A 22,916-nucleotide genomic window follows, 5' to 3' on the forward strand; every position below is an offset into this window, starting at 1 on the left:
AGGACCAGCGCACACCCGCACAGTGTCGTAAAATTATGATGGTCGCCTGCAAATGGATTAAACAACATTTTTCTTTCCAGCGGCTGTGTGAAGGATAGAATAGAATAGAACTTTTTTGTCATTGTCAGCAAAACATTGTCAACAACGAAATTTGACTCTGCACTCCAGTATAAAAATATGTATTGAAAATAAATAGGAAACTATATACTCTATGAAAAGTAATAAGGCAGGGGTCGGAAACCTTTTTGGCTAAGAGAGCCATAAACACCACATATTTTTAAATGTAATTCCGTGAGAGCCATACAATATGTTTAAAACCGAAAATACAAGTAATGTGAGCAGTTTGTGTAATTTCAACACTGTAAAAACAACTAAGTCTTTGAATTCTTATAATTAACATCGTTATGCTGTTGCTAATCAATGATGAGTATTTCTTACCATTAATGCAACTTCTGGTGCTGCATGGTTTTGCTGATGGCTTTGTAGTCTTGTTCATGCAGGCGTTGAGAAACGTAGGCACGGAGCACCGTCAGTGCACACCGAAACAAGTTTATTCATCGGTAGATTTTTTTTTTTACCGAACTCAGTGAAGAACTTGAATAAATACTCCCCTTTTGTTGTCCCTTTCATAGTCAAAACCTTCTAATCACGCTGAACTGCAATAAATGGCTTACATCTGTTGACTAGGGGTGTGCCATCTTAGGCGCCCCACGATTTGATTTGATTACGATTCAAGGTGCTACGACTCGATTCTTGAACGATGATCACGGTATTGACGATGATCACGATGATGACGATGATTATCACGATTATCGATGCATCGTACATTACGAATTTATAAAGTAGACAAACAAATTTTCGTCCATTATTTATTTAAAATATCCTAATGATTCAACAGGAACGATGGAAACATGCCCATACAACAAAAAGCTGCCCTTAAACTGCTATTTTATTTATTCATTTTTACAACAAAGTGCAAAAACATTAACCATTTTAAAGGGAATACTTTTTCACTCAACAATACAATAAAATTTACACAAGTGGAATGAATTCCACATTTTCTGGAAACAAAGTGTCTATAGAAATAAGCTTTGTTTTAACCAATATGCTTTGTTTTCACAGATTTCTGTACTATTTTGCATGTTTGTAGTGTTACCGCTGTACTTAATCATGGTTTTACACGTTCTGCATATGAAACACACGTTAACGAATTTGTTATTTAGTTTAGCGCTAGGCGCTAACTATTAACACCTCAAAAACAACAACAATAAAGGCTAAACAGTACAAGAGGGTTCGTGTACTCACCTCTTATAGATGCACACAGGTCTTAGAAACACACTAAGGACATTTTTCAATTGACATGACTTGAAACCACAGCTGGACATCTGAAAGACAAGGAGCAACGAACTATCTCTTTTCTCCTCTCGCTCTAAAAATAACGTATGCGCTTCTGTACCTGCCTGTCTCATACACAAATTTATTTTCCAGCCTTTTAAAAAGGAGTAAATCTCTCTCCTAGTAACCGGGAGCATCCATCATAATGTTGTGCATGCATCCGTTAACGGTGTCCGGGCGGCAGACGTGTCTTGAATTTCGTTCCGCTACGAGTGGCTGTCATAAAGTTTTGAGGAAAAATCATCGTTTTTGTGCCTTTATGAATCGTAATCGAATCGGCAGGTGCCGAATCGTGATGCATGTAATAATCGAATTTTTTTTTGGAACTCCTCTACTGTTGACTCATCCAAAGTGAGAGAAAAAAACGGTGCCGTATTTATGTCCTTATGTCCTGCTGAAAAGTACGATACTCCTAGTCTTTTTTTCTATTTGCCATCTTCTCAAAAGGGCTTCTAAAATTAGATGACAACGCGGAAAACAAACGGAAAACGCGCACATAGGCAGCTATTTTCGACAGCAAAATACGGCAACCCCACTCGAACAGTGTCTTTGCCTCATCTGCGTTGCCTATGCGATTGATATAATAATAGATAGATAGACAGACACAACGACATGTATGTTTGCCACTTTCCCACTAAAATTACTGCGAACCGGCTTTCTAGTCGCCGGTTGTAGTTTATGGACTACGTGTCCCATGATCACCATGGGCTCACGTAGCCAATGGCATGGGACTTGGGGGGGATCTAACGTGGGACATCTAGGTTGCTATCTGATGATATCTCGTGCGAAGTGAGTGAGTGTTGTCGGAGCATTGAAAAAGTTAATATACGCCGCAGAAGTCACGTCTGCTCATTACTGCACAACACCAGAGTAAGACCGGTGACCGTCGCCATTTCGCACAATGCGCAAAGGACTATACTTTTTTTTTTTTTTTTAAATAAAGATTTGTCTGCGAGCCAGATGCAGCTGTCGAAAGAGCCGAGCTGGCTCGTTAACCATAGGTTCCCGACTGTGTGACTAACTCCAACACCCTACTTGAACTTGTCAGCGCTGACAAGTTCGTTTTGGGGGGGGGGTCACGCCAGCGAGTGAAATCCCTTTTATCCTGATAGCCTCTTTTTTTTTTTCCCCTCCTCGCACCAAACTTTTTCTATCTGTTGCTGTGCCGTCTTTGCAGAATTCGCACAAAAATGTTAGCATCGACTTCAGTCTTTAAAATGAAAGGGGGAAGTGATGTATGCCGTGCCACCCTCCTCAAGGTGAATTATTGCAGGTGAAAGAGATACAGACCCCCCTCAAGATATATAAAAGAGATGTCATTCAACGTATCATCACAAATGTTATGAAAATATTTTATAAATGTTGAAAAGTTACCTAGTGTTGCTTTAAATGCTATAAAATGCTTTTTTGATTTTTTTTTTTTTTTTTTACGAAAATGCTCTTAGCAAATCATTCAAACACATATTACATATAAATTAATAACAAATGTATGAACAAACATATTGGCTGAAACAAAAATGTACCTTATGTTGGTCTTAACAGGAGTAGCTGGATTCAGCAATGTTAGATGAGTTATGGCATATTCACTGATGCCACTAGAGGGCAGTGTATCATCCAAATCAATAAAATGAAATGCAACACTTCCGAAATAAACCATTACAACGTCACTCGAATTAAATGAATCCTCAAAGCAGAAAAAAATGATTTGAAGCTTTTTTTTTATAATCGAATGACTCGAGTTAATTAATTTGCTCCAGCGCTAGATTTAGGCTTTGATGACTTGTATGCTATGAATATCAAATTAATAGATGCAAAATAGCCAAACAGCTAAATGGGATTTTACTCATGTTTATGTGGTAATAAAAAATAAGACCATTTCAGATTCCACATCAGTGGTTTGAGTTCCGTGAAAAGAAAATATGCTTTTGCTCCATTTGTTTTTCTTATGCTTGACCAAAGTCATTGTAGTGAATCTTTTCCTGCTGAATTGTGATTATTTGGCTTTTAAACAGACGTCTTAAAAAGTCGAGAATTAAATTGTGTTGCTGATTTTCTCTTCCTTCCTTTAATGCTGCACATTTGTAGTGGATATATGGGCTGTGGGCTGCATTATGGCAGAAATGGTTCGCCACAAAATCCTTTTCCCGGGAAGGGATTGTATCCTTGAACCACTTGCAGCCTTTTCTTAAGTATTCACAAAACAAATGCTTTACATCTAATTGTTTTGCCCTTACATAGCTCGCACGGTGATCATACATTTCCCTCCATTTAAGCTACTCTGTGCCTTGATTTCTAATCATCCGTTGATTCAAAATGTTTGCTCGTTTATACCATACAGAATCCTTGCAAATAACGTTTTTTTTTTTTTTTTTTTTTTTTTTTTTTTTTGGCACAGTGCATGTATTTCATTTTTGCCTGACCACACTTATTCCATGTTCTCATCTTTTTTTTGTCTTTTTAAGTTCTTATGAGATTTATTTTCCGTCTTGCATGCTAATTTGGTGGTTCTCATTCCATTTTTCAGTTGATGTCTGGTCTGTTGGCTGCATCATGGCTGAAATGGTCCGGGGTAGTGTGTTGTTTCCAGGCACTGATCGTATCCTTATGTCAAACCAACATTCAAACGCCCTAAAAGGCCATCTTCTCACATCTTTTGTCTAACTCCTTGTTCAAATCGATGCTCAGAACAAGAAGTGTCTCATTCCATTACATCGTTTTAATTTGTTGTATTGGCTAGGTAAGCTACCTACCACTTAAGATACCATAATTTTCGGACTATAAGCCACTACTTTTTTCTGTCATTTTGAGTCCTGCGGCTACTAGTTTAGTGTGGCTTGTTTGTTGGTTTATTTGGGTTAATAGGTAACACTTTATTTGACAGCAGTCAAATAACCTGCCACGAGACCGTCATAATTGTGACATGATACTATCATGGGCATTAATGAATGCTTATGACAGATGTCATACTATCCGGCATATTGAGTCCATTTATGTCTAGCTCAGATCTTTTACAAAAAGTGAGATAATTTGCCAGATAACACCTGTGATAAGCATTCATGAATGCTCATGGCAGTGTCATGTCATAATTATGATGGTCTTATGACAGTTTTATGGCGCCACTGTCAAATAAAGTGTTACCAAATAACAGAGCTAGCAATTAATGAACCAACTGGAAAAGGAACTGAAGAAATAATTAGTCAAAAACATGAATTTGGACCTTTATTGACATCTGTAGCGCTGCAATGCATGCTAGGAGGCATGTTGGACAACAACAGTGTTGAAAGCAATTGGCAGCAGAGGTTGACTGTGTTCCTCAAGGAAGCAGTGATGGCCAAATGAAGCCTCTTGAAGCAATGAAGCTTTGCAGTCAATTGGTTCATGGTGGTTCATTTGATCTTATGACAATCTTATGAGACCATAATCCCATCCCATAATACATTAAGGACAGCTGCGGCTTAAAGTCCAGTGCAGCTTATCGATGAACAAATGCCATTTTTGTGTCAAATTTGGTGGGTGGCAGCTTATAGTCAGTTGCGCCTTATAGTCCGAAAATGATGGTAATTGATTCAGCCTGTTCCAGTTGTCTGTCATAGAGTACATTCATATCTAAGAATTCATACAGTCTAAAAACAATATTAATATTAATGGAGTGTCAACTGGACAGCCACTACAGTTGTGAAAACGAAGTGCACCTCTTTATTAGGTAACTACTGGTAGTTTGCACTGTGAAGAATAAAAAAATAGGAAGACCAAGCCTTTATTTGTGCTGCTGTGATGCTAAAATTCTGGATTTTAAGATAGTGTTTGGATAGGAGCAAATTACAAGAATAAAAATACACTCTGAATAAATCGTATAAATATGAAAAAAAATAATTCCAACAGGCAGATTAGCACTTACGACAAGGTGTGTTTTTCATACTAATATTTAATGTAATTGTGACCTACTACGTCAGCAGTACCAAGTTCTGTACAACCGCAGGGTACGATAACGCCCCTTAGTTAATAGCAATGGATATAACTACTGTATATACACTGCTGGCCAAAAGTATTGGCACCCCTGCAATTCTGTCAGATAATGCTCAATTTCTCCAAGTAAATGATTGCAATTACAAATGCTTTGGTAGTAATTTCTTTATTTTGCTTGCAGTAAGAAAAACACAAAAGGGAATGAACAAGCAATGAGAAAGACTCAAAAGAGAATGAAGAAAAAAAAAAAATCATTATCATTATAAACAAAACTCCAAAAATGGACCGGACAAAGTATTGGCACCCTCAGCATAATACGTGGTAGCAAAACCTTTAGACAAAATAACTGCAAACAACTGCTTCCGGTATCCATCAGTGAGTTTCTTACAATGCTCTGCTGGAATTTTAGACCATTCTTCTTTGGCCAACTGCTCCAGGTCTCTGAGATTTGAAGGGTGCCTTCTCTATGGGATTCAGTTCTGGACTCATTGCTGGCCACTTTAGAAGTCTCCAGTGCTTTCTCTCAAACCATTTTCTAGTTCTTTTTGAAGTGTGTTTTGCATCATTGTACAGCTGGAAGACCCATGACCTCTGATGGAGACCCAACTTTCTCACACTGGGCCCTACATTATGCTGCAAAATTTGTTGGTAGTCTTCAGACTTCATAATGCCACGCACACAGTCAAGCAGCCCAGTGCCAGAGGTAGCAAGCAACCCCAAAACATCAGGGAACCTCCGCCATGTTTGACTGTGGGGACAATTTTCTTTTCTTTGAAGGCCTCGTTTTTTTCCTGTAAACTCTATGTTGATACCTTTTCCCAAAAAGTTCTACTTTTGTCTCATCTGACCAGAGAACATTCTTCCAAAACGTTTTTGGCTTTCTCACGTAAGTTTTGGCAAACTCCAGCCTGGCTTTTTTATGTCTCTGTGGTAGAATACCCAGGGAGACCACACTTCTGACCCAGAGTCCCTTTTCATTCAGACGCTGACGGATAGTACGGGTTGACACTGTTGTACTCGGCCTGCATGACAGCTTGAACTTGTTTGGATGTTAGTCGAGGTTCTTAATCCACCAGCCGCACAATCTTTCTTTGAAATCTGTCCACATCTAGGGAGGTTAACTACAGTGCCATGGGCTTTACACTTATTGATGACACTGCACGGTAGACACAGGAACATTCAGGTCTTTGGAGATAGACTTGTAGCCTTGAAATTGCCCACACAATTTTGCTTCTCAAGTCCTCAGACAGTTCTTTGGTCTTCTTTCTTTTCTCCATGCTCAATGTGGTACACACAAGAACACAGGACAGAGGTGAGTCAACTTTAAATCATTTTTAACTGGCTGCAAGTGTGATTTAGTTATTGAAACCACCTGTTATGTGCCACAGGTAAGTAACAGTTGCTGTTAATTACACAAATTAGAGAAACATCATATGATTTTTCAAAGGGTGACAATACTTTTGTCCGGCTCACTTTTGGAGTTTTGTGTAAAATGATAATGATTACATTTTTTTCCATTCTCTGTATTTTTTCATTGCAAGCACAATAAATGAAAATATTACTACCAAAGCATTTGTAATTGCAATCATTTTCTTGGATAAATTGAGCATTATATGACAGAATTGCAGGTGTTCCATTACTTTTGGCCAACAGTGTATCATCATTTCCATATTTTGTCACACCCCTAATAGCCAGTCCTCCCGGTTTAAATAAATCGGGCGTCTATCGTTGTCAGTAGCAGGCAATGATTTAAGAAAGACATTCGTCGACAAGAATGTTGCAATAATATAGTGTTTATGTATTTATTTCCAGAAATGTTGCATTGAAATACTCTCAGGTCTGTGAGGGAGCCATAACAGCTTGTTTTTTTTCTTTAATAGTTGTATCATAGATTGTCGTAGATTGATTTCGTGACCCATGTATCGATAATTGTTGTATCGCCTTCTTGTAAGATAATCATTATAGTGAGTCTTGTGTCGGGAGGTACCAAGAGGTTTGTTTACATCACTGGTTGTAAAGTTTTTACCACTGAGGTTCTGACGCTTTCAAATGTCAGTGCCCTCTTAAGCTATTGGGCCCAGCTATTTTCTTAACATTGTAACCTAAAGATATAGACCAGTGGAATAAGGTGATAGAGCAGTTGGGAACGCCATCTCAAGAGTTCCTGATGAAGCTCAACCAATCGGTCAGGACCTACGTGGAGAACCGACCACGCTACGCCGGCTACAGCTTCGAGAAGCTCTTCCCCGATGTTCTGTTCCCTGCGGATTCTGAACACAACAAATTGAAAGGTAAGCATGAAGTGCCTTGTCATCTTAATTGTCCTTTCAGTAAAACTATGATGTGCTTTGTGGCTCCAGAAGACGGTATTTACATTTACGTAGCTATTTCAGTCCTATCACATGCTGGAGGCTCGAAGAAATTGTAGTGTTATAATAGTTAAGGGTGTTATGCAACAATATCTAAATGCGTTCGGACAGACGATGTTGTCCTTATATTTAGCTCTTATAAAGCCAATTTGACTTGGAGATACAATAGTTAAGGAGGCATCTGAAACCCTACATTGCACATCAGAAAAAGTTCCCGTGTACATTTGTCATACCTTGCTAACTTCGCCAACAGGGCAAGTGACAAGTCACTGCCTCGGAATAATCTCTTGATATGGAAGCTGACTCTAAAGCACAAAGTTGTTTACCGAAACGTTATTTTACCTCAAGCGTGTCTTTGTGAGGAATTGGAGAGAATATGACGAGAACGTTCACAGTAATCACTGCAAAGCTGTTACAGGGGAAGGGATGGGGAGTCACACATCTTCTTTCTGTCTTCATTTACACAAGTGAATGAATATTGGATTTGACAACCGTGTTCCCTGTCAAGACCATTTAGGTTGGTTTAGGATGGATCATTAGTTCCATATGGATGTGCGTTAATCAAAGTGAAAAACCATGTGATTGTTTTACTTCACTTTGGCATAATATTGAAGGATGGATAATATAGCAGTGGTGTGCTTATTAGAAGGTTTGAAGTGTGATCACACTTAAAGTGCGTACGACAGGAGAAAAAAAGTCTTAAATAGGATTATTATGTGAATTAGAATCATATTTTGATACAATTCGACTATATACAACAATTTAGCAAAGTGCAGATGACGAGAAATTAGTCTTTTAATCTGCCTGTTAGCCACGCCTACCATTATAGGGCTCTAGCGTCCCCAACAGGTGGATGACGTCAGCGGAGTCACGATTTCATCTGATTTAGTATGCAGCCCATTGAGGGGGACTTATTCACAACAAGGAAAACGCGACGAAGACAGCCGCAAAATGTCATTGTTTCAGTCTCTCTACTCCAATATTTTTACATGATATTCTTTTTATCCAAGTATTTTTCCACAATAGCTGAATAAATGGCTTGAGAAGGACCAGTTGAGGGGGAATTATTCAGAACGAGGAAAACGTGATGAAGAGAGCCGCAAAATGTCATTGTTTCAGTCTCTCTACTCCAATATTTTTATGGGATATTCTTTTTATCCAAGTATTTTTCCCCAATATCTAAATAAATGGCATGGTCATGCCAAATAAGCCTTTTGCTAAATGGAATATGAAATAATAATAACGCATTTATTCAGGATGCCATGGCAAAATTATTCCATAATGGTCAAAACTGCCGACTTCACCTTTACTGTCGCACCTCCCGACCGATATTTTATGCCACCTAAATCGGGCTTATGTCATTTCCCTTCCCCGGCTTCGGAGAATGTAAACAAACAAGAGGCGTGACAGCTAGCCGACACGCTAACCCGAACCGAGTGATGTTTCAAAGTCTGCGAAGCGGAAAATCACACATAACTAGCCCGGTTCATTTCACATGACGACTGGGTTCTCGATTGTCTCCGCCGATCGCCAACCCGCCCGGCGAAGAGCAATTTACAGCTCGTTCCCCTGCTACTATGGACAGGAGAGCTCGCCGGGGAAGCAGCTGGACAATGACCGCTGAACTGGCCGACGTCGGAGGAGCGAGTAGCTGCCAAATGGTCAACACGAATAAGGCAAAATAATGCTTTACTACACGGCGAAGTCGTAAACAGTGAGAGACTCAGTGAAGGAGGGCGGCTGCAGTTGTTGTGCAGCTAACATGTGCACAGCTAATATGTATGAGGAGAGTTTTTTACATGCCCATCCATGATCAAATGTAAGTCGTCCTTTATTTAAAGAAAGTTTGTAGTGTTTACTTTGTAATCGCTGTATTCGCGGCTATTTTTAACTCAAAATGGAAATTTCTGACCGGTTAGAAAATTTGACAGAACACCGGGCACATGAGGGGAATAAGCCGAGTATAGTGCTCTCCTGGCGTGGGATGTGCGACAAGCCGCCGGTCGTCAGCCGAGGGGAAAAGAAGCATGTCAGTCACAAAATGCAAGCCACCTACATATTAAAATGATCCCAATATTTTACATAATACAAAACACAATGTTTACTCACTTCCTCGTAAGTCCCATGGTCCCACAGTAGTAGGGCTTGTTTTGGCCAATATCCACCAGTGAATGGGAACCTTTTGAAATCTCAAAAAGGCGTACACGCCTCTCCCTCGTAAAGCAAGATTTTGGCTGGTGTGATGCGAAAAATAAACGTATTAATGCGCAAAATCGGCTGAATCCTGTCCTTCTTATACAACAGTACGGCTGTATAGTGAAGCGGACTCCTTCCTGCGTACACGTCACAGCGCCTTCTTTCTCAACTCGAGACTCTTGCCAGAAGTCACTCATTTTCATGGCGCGGGATTCAAAACACTAAATAAATACAGCGATCGCTTCCACACACATCCAAGCGGTCCATTTCATTCAGGAGCATAAAATACCGCGTGTATTATGAAATAAACATGCTTTTTCGTGTCACAGGCACTTTAAGCAGTGTTGTTTTTGGTAGCCATTTTAATTTTCGTCTTGGTCTGTCTTTTGGACGAAAATACTTTTTGTCTTAGTTACATTTTAGTTATTTCAAATTCAAGTCTAGTTTTAGTCAACGAAAACTCAAATTTCTTCTAGTTTTAGTCGACAACTATCAAAATGTTTTCGTCTCTAAACTTTTAACTGTTATAGGAGAAAGTTACTTCTGTCTATTGAGAGAATTACACTATAATAGATCAAGGATCTTAGCGGTTCTTTGAAAAGTGAGTAAACCTCTCAGTTTTGTAAACATTAAATTATACGTGCGTATGCTAAAGAAATAGCACTTAGCCACAAATTGATTCCATACTAATGTCAAAAAAATAAATGTCTAAAGGAGAACTCAGTTTTTGTATGACACTGGATATAAAATTACAGCAGGAGGTTAAACAAGAGGGTTTTTTTGTTTTGTTTTGTTTTTTTAAACGTTGTCAGCAAGCCAAGCCAGAGACCTGCTGTCTAAGATGCTGGTCATAGATGCTTCCAAACGGATCTCTGTGGACGAGGCCCTTCAGCACTCTTATATCAACGTCTGGTATGACCCCACTGAAGTGGAGGCAGTAAGTACTCACTCAAAATAGTTTTCATTCTCAGTCATGTTGTCTGCGTATGTTTGAAATACCATCAATCTTGTCGCAGCCGCCACCGGCGATCACTGACAAACAGCTGGATGAGCGGGAGCATACTGTGGAGGAGTGGAAAGGTAGGAAACATCCCTTCCGTGTCTTCTCCGCCCTTTGATGGGCCGCCGTGCAGGCTTAGCTGTTAGCGCTGTGTTCGTTATATAATAGCATTTTCACAGCATTATCCCTGACTGTTGCTTGTTTACCCACTTTGTCCTTCTGTGGGGGATTATGCTGAAATGCAGACACTTCCTTATTCAGCAGAAAAACTTGCTTCAAAGTGTGAATTCACATTCCACTTCTACTGGAAATAAGACTTGCCAAACACATAAGTTTTGAGAAGTACATTTTTCTCAAAAAGTTACTCAAGTAAATGCAACTGAATAAATGTAACGCGTAACCCCTAAGTATGGAAAGACATTCAGCCTTGTAAGGATAAATTTATGTAGTGCAAAGGTGCTGGTGCAATGACAGCCGTGCAAGTGATGAATAGGTTTGTCCAATGATGTAAAGTGGCTAGAAGTGCAGTTGATGAATCACTTTTGCAATACATAAATGGACATCAGAAAAGCAACTGCTCCAATTTACAACCCCTAGCAAAAAGAATGGAATCACCAGTCTTGGACGAGCACTCACTCAGACATTTTATCATGTAGCACACACTCGGATAAAAAAACTATCATCACCTTGTCAAGAATCTGCATTGGACAAGGTGATGATGCTGGACTTTTGTTTGGTGCTGTTCCAGTGAGATTTACACAGATGACTCCCTGAAGACATCTAAATTCCCTCAGTCCTTGATGATATGGGGCTGCATATCAGGCAGATGCACTGGGATGATGGCTGCGGTTAAATCTTCAATAAATGTGAAATATGCTATGTTATGTATGTTTACATTAAAATTTTAGACAGCTTTCTTATCCCTTCAAATGAAAAGATGTTTGTCATTTTCCAAGATGACAATGCATCATGCCACAGAGCTAAAACTGTTAAAGCATTCCTTGGAGAAAGACTCATCCAGTCAATGTCATGGCCTGCAAATAGCCCAGATCTCAACCCTATTGATAACCTGTGGTGGAAATTGAAAAAATGGTCCACAGCAAGGCTCCCACCTACAAGGATGATCTGGCAACTGCAATCAAAGAAAGTTGGCAACAAATTGATGAAGAATACTCATCAAGTCCATGCCTCAGAGACTGCAAGCTGTCATAAAAGCCAGATGTGGTGCTACTAAATACTAGAGATGTGTTTTGATTGTTTGTGTATTTCTTTGTTTGTTTCTCATGATTCCATATTTTTTTCGTCAGAATGGAGTGATTCCATATATATTTCCCTGCACTTGCTCTATAAAAGTAACATTTATTGACCACAATGTTTTTTATTGATTTCTTTTAGTGTTTCTGAATGCTAAAGAGTTGCACTTTTGAACTAATTCATTATTTTTTTGAAGCTTTTTATCTGAGTTTGTTCTACATGATAAAATGTCTGAGTGCTCGTCCGAGACTGTTGATTCCATACTTTTTGATAGGGGTTGTAGAACCAGATGCTATGTGTTATTGTAACAGTACATAGTACATGTGACAAAATATCAAAATGATTTAATCCACTTAAAGTGGATTAGACGTCTACTAGTGATGAACTAATTCTAATGTGAAATATCGTAGTGATTTCCTGACCCATGTATAATTTTTGTATTGCCATATCGTGAGATCATCGTTATCGTGAGCCTTGTATCGCAAATTTTATCTTATCGTGAGGACCCAGAGGTTCACTCTTCTTGTGCAAAGTCTCCACAGAGACTTTTTCGTTAGGGACAATTGGAGTCAAAGCCGTCGAGTTCCACACGATGGGAGGAAATACACCAGCGGTCTGTGGCAGGAGTTCTGTGTTTACAGTGAAATAAAAATGTTTTTGTTTTTTTTCATCATCAGAAATTCTTGCTCAAAGTTTTGGTCTTAAATTGTATTTTTTAGGTCTTTAAAGAGTCTTTAAAAAGCATTTAATTTGACTTTTAAAGAGGTGCAAGAACCCTGTAACGTCATCCATATCTAGAATGGTTTTATAATTTTAAATTGATTGTATTGTCATTTTTAGAATTGATATACAAAGAGGTCCTTGACTGGGAAGAAAGAACAAAAAATGGTGTTATCAGAGGACAGCCAGCATCCATAGGTTAGTACTAATGTGGTTGTATTGTCATTTTTAGAATTGATATACAAAGAGGTCCTTGACTGGGAAGAAAGAACAAAAAATGGTGTTATCAGAGGACAGCCAGCATCCATAGGTTAGTACTAATGTGGTTGATGTCTCTTATTCAGTTAATTATTTGCAAAATCACCTAGAGTCATGGGGAAAAAATAGTCCACTCCATTAAATATTCAGTACTTTATTAAGAAATGTACACAAATCAATGTCTGATCTTGTTTTTCCTTATCTATGGAAAAGAAAGTGATTTAATTGCAGGTAAACAACAAAAATGAACATTGTTTTACTCATTAAACCAAATATATCAACAAAAATTCATTTTCTAACTGAGGAAAAAGTTAGGACACCCTACCACCTAATAGCTAGTGTTAGCCCTTTGGCTGAAATAACATCAGTGAGACATTTTTTGTAGCCATCCACCAGTCTTTGACATTGGTCTGAAGAAAGTTTGCCCCACTCCTCAACGCAGAATACTTTCAGCTATGAGATGTTTGAGGGGTTTCTTGCATGTACAGCCCGTTTCAAGTCACCCCACAGCATCTCAATGGGATTAAGATCTGCGCTTTGACTTGGCCATTCCAGGACTGTTCATTTCTTCTTTTTCAGCCCTTCCTTGGTGGATTTACTGGTATGTTTTGGGTCATTGTCATATTGCAGGGTCCGGTTTCGCTTAAGCTTTAATTTCTTCACAGACTATCTCACATGTTCCTCAAGCACCCTCTGATACACGATAGAATTCATGGTGGATTTTATGATGGTGAGCTGGCCTGGTCCTGCTGAAGCAAAACATCCCCAAACCATGACACTTCCACCTCCATGCTTCACAGTTTGTATGAGTTTCTTTTCCCTAAATGCTGTATTGGGTTTACGGCAAACATGTCCCCTGTTCTGGTATCCAAATAATTCCATTTTAGATTAATCTGTCCAAAGAACATTATTCCAAAAGTCCTGGTCTTTGTCTACATTCACTCTGGCAAACTTCAGTCTGGCCATCATGTTCATCTTGGAGAGCAAAGGTTTCATCCTTGCACACCTTCCATGAAGTTTAAACTTGTGAAGTGTCTTTCTGATTGTAGAGGCATGCACTTTCACATCAACCGTAACAAGAGCCTGCTGTATGTCCCGTGATGACTTTTTAGGGTTTTTGGAGACTTCTTTTAGCATTTTGCTGTCTGCTCTCAGGGTGAACTTGCTTGGATGGCCAGACCTGGGCATGTTGGCAGTTGTTTTGATTGTCCTCCACTTGTAGACTATTTTCTGGACAATGGAATGGCTGATTTTATATTCTTTGGAGATCTTTTGAAATCCTTTATCAGACTCATAAGCTACTACAATCTTCTTTCTGAAGGCCTCAGACAGCTCATTTGATCTCACCACGGTGTTTTCTCTCACTTCAACAGTCAGGGGCACACCAAACTAAATGTGAGGATTAAATAAGACAAGCCTCCTTCAAAACACTGGGTAATGATGTTCTAACAATGTGCACCTCATGTGATACACATGTGTATGATTTTAGCCATTTTAAGTGGGACTGAATGTGGGGTGTCGTAATTTATTCCTTAACAGAATTTAAAATGACATTTTACAGAAAGTTATGAAAAATTTTTTTTTTAATAGTTTTAATTGTTTAGTTATCTTACTTTAATCCCTCAAGATTTTTAAAATTGATATTAAATATCCATATGACCAAATATGTTAGAAAACACACAGGCTTCCGTAGGGTGTCCTAATTTTTCACACGACTGTATTTGTGGTTTTACTTCTTTTTCTTTAAAAAACAAAATTACAACAGGGACCAATGCCTAAATTTCATCTCTGCTTACAACAACTAGGTCTGACCCAGCGCTTTGTCCCGTCTTTCCCATAGCACAGGTGCAACAGTGAGCAGCGACCCCCCGCAGCAGCACCAGCACCCCAACGCCACGCCCTCCCAGGCCCATGTCGCCTCCACGTCCACAGATGCTGAATCAGGTGGTGCGCTGGGCCGCTGCAGGTGACCATCTTGTAAGCCGCCTCCTCTTGGACATGTCTTTTTTTTTTTTTTTTTTTTTAAATGTTCTTTTGGCAAGAGACAATTTTACCGAATTCACTACGACGCGGTTTGTAATGACCAGACTGTGATGACCTACGTTAATGTGTGTTTTAATGTGGAAAGACTGTAAGCTACTGACAAGCTTTCATGTAAACGTCCAGTGACTTTGTACAGTTTTGACACTAGATAGTCGGTAGTTCATTGACACTCTCCTCATTTGTCCTAAACAATGAAAGCTTAAGATATGTTGTTTCAATTAAGTGGAACCTCCAAAGTTTAACACAATTGTGTTAGTGGTGCTGCTTGGCTTTGTCATTTCAATAATTTCTGTTGTAGAAAATCATTTAGATACCGTCACCTTGTTTTGACATTCAAGTACTGCTTTTCTTCAAAGGTGATCAACTACCAAATATCAAAGTTGGCATTATACATTTGTAATTCATGCTAATAAGAACTTTAAGACATAATAGCGATTAAACCGCTAAGTTGGCAATACTGACATTTGTTATGGAAGTGACTAGAAATCTAATAAACACTGACATAGTCCTTGCTGCTTGGACAACAATTAAAACAGTCAAACTAGAATAAATGAAAAATTTTCATCAAAGCTGCGAAAACCAATGGGCATACCTTCTTAGCAAAGCAAAACATGGTTCAAATTTTGTGAAATATTAATTGATACACCGATACACCAGCCATCACAGCAAAGCTACCAACACAATTTCTCCAGAAATTGCATTTTCTAGTAATAAACGAAACATAATAAACTTGACTGTTCCGAAACAATATCCTACTACAAAATGGAAATGCCTAGAATGATCCTAAAATAGTCTAGTGTACATGTGATTGTATATACAGTATAATTGATTTCTAAGCAGCGTTTCCATTTCGCCATGTCACCCTCTTGACTAAAAAAAAAAAAAAAAACAACAACCCTTTTCCTTCCTGTCTAAGGGCGCTTTCACACTTGCACTTTTTTGTCCATTTTAAACGGACCTGAGGTCTTTTTCTCAGATAGTCTGCTCATGTGAATGCGCATCCGAACTGTTGTTGGGACCAAACAACCGAACTCTGGTCCGCTCAAAAATCGTTGATCTCAGTCCGCTTTAAGCGCACCCTGTTTCGCTTGTGAATGCAACCGGAGCAGGGTGCGCTTTGCTACCTTATGTCAGGGGTCCCCAACCTTTTTTGCCCTACGGACCGGTGTTATTTTGGTCTTTTTCTTCCACGGACCGGTGTTATGACAAATTTTGCAACTCATCAAAAATTGCAACGATGCGTTTCTGCGCATGCGCGTAACGTTAAACATAGCCGCAAAATGGGCAAATGCAGCAATTCCAAAGTAAACACTACAAACTTTCTTCAAAAAAAGGAATATTAACTTACGTTTGATCATGGAAGGACATGTAGAAAATTTCTCCTCAGATACATCCTGCCATGTTAGCTGCACACAACAACTGCACAACGCTCTCACCATTAACGACTTCGCCTTGTCGTTAAGCATTAATTAAGAAGCCCGCTTCACAAAGATACGATGTTGGAAATTATATCAAGGGTTTAAATGCTCTCGTAGCGATGTCAGGACATTCCTGAATTACTTTTATCCAGAACCTCGGTAGAGTTGTTGTCTCAAATGTAGGTTTAATAAGGTCGCCGTCATTTGCGATTTCTACAAGCTGATCCTCCTGTTGCACAAACATGCTCAAATCACTCGGTTTATTCACAAGTGGGTCACGAATCCACTCCTTCGTAGTTCGTGGGTCTTCGACGTTGTAGGCTCGTCAGGTGCCCTTTTTGCCATAAAAATATCTCCAAAGACGTCTGTTTTCCAGTCATCGTCGCTCGTGTGGGGGCTCATTATTTCTGGGAACAAATGTGCTGCGCCCGCGGCCTAGTAATACGTTATTATCGAGGACAAGCGCACATAGATATATTATATACTCAAACAACATGTAGTGCGAGCAGTCCAATCAAAGGATTTCTATGACGACCTTCTAATCTATCCTGTAGTATTATATCTAGAGTAGACAGGGATATTGGTGTGTTAAACAGGGGCACAGGGTTAATTCGGCCGGGACTGCAACTAACGATTATTTTCATAATCGAATCAAAATGGATGACTGTTTCCTTCAAAAAAATTTGTATTACGGCCTCCTAAGTTAACTGTTGTCTACAAATGTATCGTTTATCAAATTCGTTGGCAACAAATTCAATAATCAATTTAATAGATTAGTTGTTGCAGCCTTATTTAGAAGCTAGTTTAGACAGTAAGCTGTCCGAAAATTGGCAAAAGTGTAAAATGTTGTTTTCCAAAATAAAAGCAAGATTTTTGTTCATGTACTACTTTGACTTATCAAAAATATAATGTAGAAATCTGATATTTACAGCTGAGTAGTTACATATATGTTATAATTTAAAGAATTTACACAAGTTTAAGGCGAAAAAGGTCCTAAACAATTAATCGATTTGTTGTCGAATAATCGATTAATTGTTGCGCCTCTAGGGGCCGTTTACGTGGTGACTCTCCGAGAAAATTTCATGTTTGCATTTATATGGGCCCATCTCTATTCGAACAATGTCGCAATTCCGCATGAAAACGATGTAGTATTCATGCTTGGCCTTAGGGAGCAGTGCAGATTTACAAGGCGACAGTAAATGATGCACTTTGACCGCAGCAAAGATCCTCAGCGCAGAAAAAAATATGCCCGCCCACTCAAGCGATGGCATTTTTGTTTTGTTCAAAAAGGCACAAAAATGGAAACATTCAACATATTTAATTTAAAAATATAATTAAATCAGTAAATTAAAGCCGACATTCCGCCATATTTGCTGTTTTTAATGTTTAGTAGCACCGCTGCGCACGCCCAATGTGACGTGTAAGAGTAATGACGTTATCGGCGCGGTGTCGCGCCGCGGGAGCCTTTGATATCCATGCGGAGCAAGTGCCCCTCAATCCCCCGCAATCTAATTCTTTCACTTTGGAGGCAGGATTCGGAATTTTTTATCTTTCCCGACATCATATCCACGTGAGGCCACACAGTCATTGCGTTTTCGTGTCGTCATGTAAACTGCCCCCTAGAGAGCACCTTGGACAACTCATTTGCAAGTGTTGTTGCGAGGTCTAGTGTGAAAGCGCCCGAAAAAAAGAAATGGGTGGAAGTCCCACAAGGTAGGTTGACATCATAATTATGTTCTCACAGAACTTTGTTACACTTTGGAGGTTCTATTGTATATGAATAGGGGGTATGGAGCTGGACCTATAATTAGACGCGTGGAAGTGATGTGTTCATTGAGAAGTTTTCAGGATGTAGAACGCGAGACGATGATACTGGGTGGTTCTTATTCTACTTATTTTTTTGGATGATAAAGTGGAAAAAAAAAGCAACATCCCGTTATTAGTAACTTTTAATACTGTTGTGTGTTCACGATGTCCCTTGGACAGCTGCGGTTCAAAAGAAGCCGAGTTAGTTGCATGTTTAATCGGCAGCACACATCAAAAAAGAAAACCAACAACTCTTACTTTATGCAATAATGTTGTCCTTTGACGTGTTTGTACGCAAGAGGAAAGTGCCTGTTGTACTGTAATGAGTCATTTGTGTTGTTTTGAAGGCATCTGGATGGATAACAGTAGTGCCATTACTGTGTCAAAACAAAAAAAGAAGCATTTGTATATTTTTCTACTTTGGTTTCATTTCGACCGTAGGAGGACACCGTAGGTGACGATGTGTCTGAGGCTGGCCAGCGTCACCAAGGTCTTTCATCAAAGTTTAGCAATCATTACAACAGGCCACCTTTACTCTCTCCACATAGGTAAAAGTAGGGAAAAAAAACTGATGCTGGAATAGTTTGCATAGTTTAACGAGCGAGGATATTTTCAAATAAGGGTATAAAAATAGCTTTTTTTCTTAATTTTTAATATGCTTTTTAATTTTTGAAATGTACAGTAGTTGTACTTCAAGTACATACATTGTCACAATTTCCCTTATACTGCTTTGGCAAATTGTTCATTTGTATTAAATATGTCAATAACTACTGTATCATGGCAGCTTTAAAACAAACAAACAAAAACAGTCTTGGCTTGACATTGGGTTGTGCCAGCAAACTCATTTCGGCTGAATACCAAGTGAAAACAGTCGTGCCATTTGCAATGTTTCCTCTCAAAATTTTTTTTTTAAAAATATATATGGCGGAAAACACAGACAAGGCTAAAAAAGCAGTTTCTGCTCTTGCACCCCTCTTTAAAACAAACTGCTGTATTTTAAGCCAAAACAATTGGTGTGTTTGATGTAGGGCTGCAGCTATCGAATATTTTAGTAATCGAGTAATCGACTGAAAATTCTATCGATTAATCGAGTAATCTGATAAAACAAATATATTTTTAGGTGAAGAGCAAAAATAAATTTGAGAAAATGAGACATTTCATCTAATCTTGAACCATTTTCAGTCAATCGATGTCTTTATTTTCGATGTATATTGTTGAAAACAGCCAACAATTGCATCTCAGTTGTAACTAGAATAAAAATCGAGACTTAATTCACTGCTTTCACTCAAAAGACCTTTAGATCTTATTAAATATATATATATATATATATATATATATATATATATATATATATATATATAGATCTTATTAAATCTTATTAAATCTTAGATCTTACTAAATATTTATATATATGTTTAATAAGATCTAAAGGTCTTTTGAGTGAAAGCAGTGAATTAGTCTCGATTTTTATTCTAGTTACAACTGAGATGCAATTGTTGGCTGTTGGCTATATATATATATATATATATATATATATATATACACCTAAAAATGCTGTTACGCTTGATAACACACATCACTTAAAAGTTAGGATTTTTTTCCCACGTGTTTCAAATGAATTTCTATTTGTGTCAAGCCATTTTAAAGTTCTAGTTAAGTTTTAAGTTAGTCCAAACTGTAAGTCCTGATAGGAGTTTTGAGTTTTTGCAGTGTTCAAAATAAATGTATGATACAGGCTGTATTGGAGCACATTAGGGACCAGTGCTACTTGGTGTTTTATCCAGCAATGACTACTGAGCTAAAATTGATAGTTAGCATTATTGAGATTTTATTTTACACCCTCATCACTCCACAACGCTATGTTATGTTAAAGCCTGTATGTAAGACACGTTAGCCATGCATCGAAAGTGGTCATAATTAATAGAAACCTAGCCCCCCGCAGGGCTAACGTTACGTGAGCTAGTGACAGTAATGTTAATCTTATTTATTAGCGCTTAGCGCTCTACTGCTTTAAGATGGCGGCTGTTTACTAACGCTGCCCAGACGCGCCCAAGTCTGTCATTTCGCATCTAGTTCAACATACATGTGATCTCTATGAGATTCATCAGACGCTACCCGCTACCAACGTAGCATCGTGCGGGCTAGTATTTAGCAACGTCGGCGTCGTTTGTAGTGGCTGTCGGCAGCAAGTAAGTTTTTTGTTTTGTTTTGTTTTTTTGCTTCTTCCTCTACGCACGTGACATCAGCGCGTTGTCCCGCGTTAAAAGTAGTGCGAGCAAAACGTGATGCTTAGAGCTGTCAAAATAAACGATTACTCGAGGTGAATAAAATTACTCGGATCAGTTTTTAAACTCGAGTTACTCGAGTTGCTCGAGTATTCATTTCAGCTCTAGTTTGATAGAACAATATGTCTAAATGCTGCCATAGCAGATTCATGGCGTCCCCGAACTATTTTTAATTTGTCAGTTTTACCTTGAGAACCCCCGTTTACAGACGTCGCACAACTGCTTTTGTTTCACCCCAGCCATAAAATGAAGGTAATTAATTTATTATTCGAAATGTCTGTCGTTTTTAGTATAGAATCATTGATGTCTCATATTTTGTTTAAAAAAAAAAGACCAAAAAATTATTCATTCACGTATTTAAAACAAATAATGTCGCAATGAAAAAAATGGCGTCTGTAAAAAAGTCAGATATCTACCTCATAACTATCGCTTAATTTTTTTTTTGTTACTGTCGCATTTTCTCCGATATGTTAGATGATAAATAATCGATCCAAACAAAAACAAAAAAAGACAGAAAAAAAACGTTTAAAAGGGTAAATATAGGAAAAGAACATCTCGACCAATCCTTGATGTCTGCGATTTCTGCATATCGCACACTTTCGAAAGTTGGCTAAATTGGGGGGCGGAAAACACTCAGGTGACTTGAAGTTCCGCTCTGAGATCCCCAATTTGGCCAAATTTCAAACATTTTCTGTATGCATGTGTGATACATCATTGGAAAGCTTAACATTTTATGGGGGAAGAAAAATTTTGAACAGGAGGGCATTTGAAAAAAAATAATGAATAAATAAACCCGTACTCGATGTGAGAACATGAGAGAGTATAATTAAAGACACCATGATTTTAACGAGATATTATCGCGCCTTATTTTGATCCACAAACTCCATATAGCATGTCTCACTGAGTGTCAAGACACAGTTGTGAATTGCCACAGCCAGACTTTTTGGGGATTTTATGGGTGAAACACAGTATAACAAGGGTCGCAATGCAGAAATCGCAGACATCAAGAAGTGGTCGAGATTTTCTTTTTCAAATATTTACCCTTTTAAACGTTTATTTTTTTTTCTTTTTCCAATTTTCCTTTGTTTGGATCGATTATTTGTCATCTAAAATATAACAAAAAAATACAATTAAGCGATAGTTACGAGGTAGATATCAGTGAACTATTGACAGACACAATTTTTTTCATTGTGACGTAATTTTTTAAAAAGTTTAAAACTGCGAGTGAATAATTTTTGAGTCTTTTTTTTTTTTTTAAACAAAATATTAGACATAAATTAATGATTCTAAGCTAAATATTAGACATTTCAAATAATAAATGTAATTACTTACCTTCTTTTTATGGCTGGGTTGAAACAAAAGCGGTTGTGCGGTGTCTGTAAACAGGGGACTCCAGGGTAAAACAGACAAATTAAAAATAATTTGGGGGCTTAATGCGCCATGAAACTGCTATGGCAGCATATTGTACATATTATACATATTGTTCTATCAAACACGACAGTTCTTTTGGCTTAAAATACAGCAGTTTATGGGTGCAGAAACTTCTTTTTCAGCCATGTCTGCATTTTCCGCCATACATATATACATATACATATATATTTAGAAATGATGGGCGGGTTTGGAATTTTCATGGTAGGTGCTTGTCCACTGTGAGAGACAATCTAAAAAGAATAATACCGTATTGGCCTGAATATAAGATGGCCCTGATTATTATAAGACGACCCCCTCTTTTTCAAGACTCAAGTTCGAAAAAGACTTGTTGAACACCACATTTTTTTTTATACAGAAAATAATTACAGTACATCTGAAACAAATGAATGTAACAATATATTTGAGAGAAAAAGCATGTTATTTTGCCTCATTCAAGTCTTAATATCTGAACCTTTAAATATGTAAACTAAAGTGCAATCACATTCGTAAATAAATGGCTTCTGGTTTTTGAAATGTAAATAAACGGATCTATTGTGATAAAACAAATAAATTGCATTAACAATCAAAGTGAAGTCTAACTGTAACTGTAGTCTTGAAACAAATCTGAATGAGGAAAAACATTACAATAAAATAATGCAAACTGGTTAAACTAAAAAGAGTAGCTGAGATCTATCATGACAGAACATCGCCTCAATGATATGTGGCGCCATCTAGCATCGTGAATGGGGAGAGTAGTTGACATCTGTCATGACAGAACATCGCTTCAGTGATATCT

At 38.2% G+C, this 22,916-nt stretch overlaps 1 protein-coding gene across 5 annotated transcripts in view; it reads left to right on the forward strand.

The window, feature by feature from the left end:
- Positions 1-19,706, forward strand: part of mapk8b (mitogen-activated protein kinase 8b) — a 51,206-nt gene extending 31,500 nt beyond the window's left edge. The window contains exons 7-12 of one of the 5 annotated variants that reach the window (XM_057826077.1): positions 3,481-3,552; positions 7,470-7,652; positions 10,739-10,863; positions 10,943-11,006; positions 13,133-13,210; positions 15,004-19,706. In XM_057826077.1, coding sequence (XP_057682060.1) covers positions 3,481-3,552; positions 7,470-7,652; positions 10,739-10,863; positions 10,943-11,006; positions 13,133-13,210; positions 15,004-15,128 — 647 coding nt within the window. In that variant the 3' untranslated portion in view covers positions 15,129-19,706. Of the gene's footprint in view, positions 1-3,480; positions 3,553-3,919; positions 3,992-7,469; positions 7,653-10,738; positions 10,864-10,942; positions 11,007-13,020; positions 13,104-13,132; positions 13,211-14,998 lie in introns of those variants that run through there. The other 4 variants (XM_057826081.1, XM_057826079.1, XM_057826078.1 and 1 more) reach the window with 4 other exon arrangements.
- Positions 19,707-22,916: the final 3,210 nt, after the last annotated feature.

This window comes from Corythoichthys intestinalis, chromosome 21, assembly GCF_030265065.1.
Source record: "Corythoichthys intestinalis isolate RoL2023-P3 chromosome 21, ASM3026506v1, whole genome shotgun sequence".
Taxonomy (NCBI): Eukaryota; Metazoa; Chordata; class Actinopteri; order Syngnathiformes; family Syngnathidae; genus Corythoichthys; species Corythoichthys intestinalis.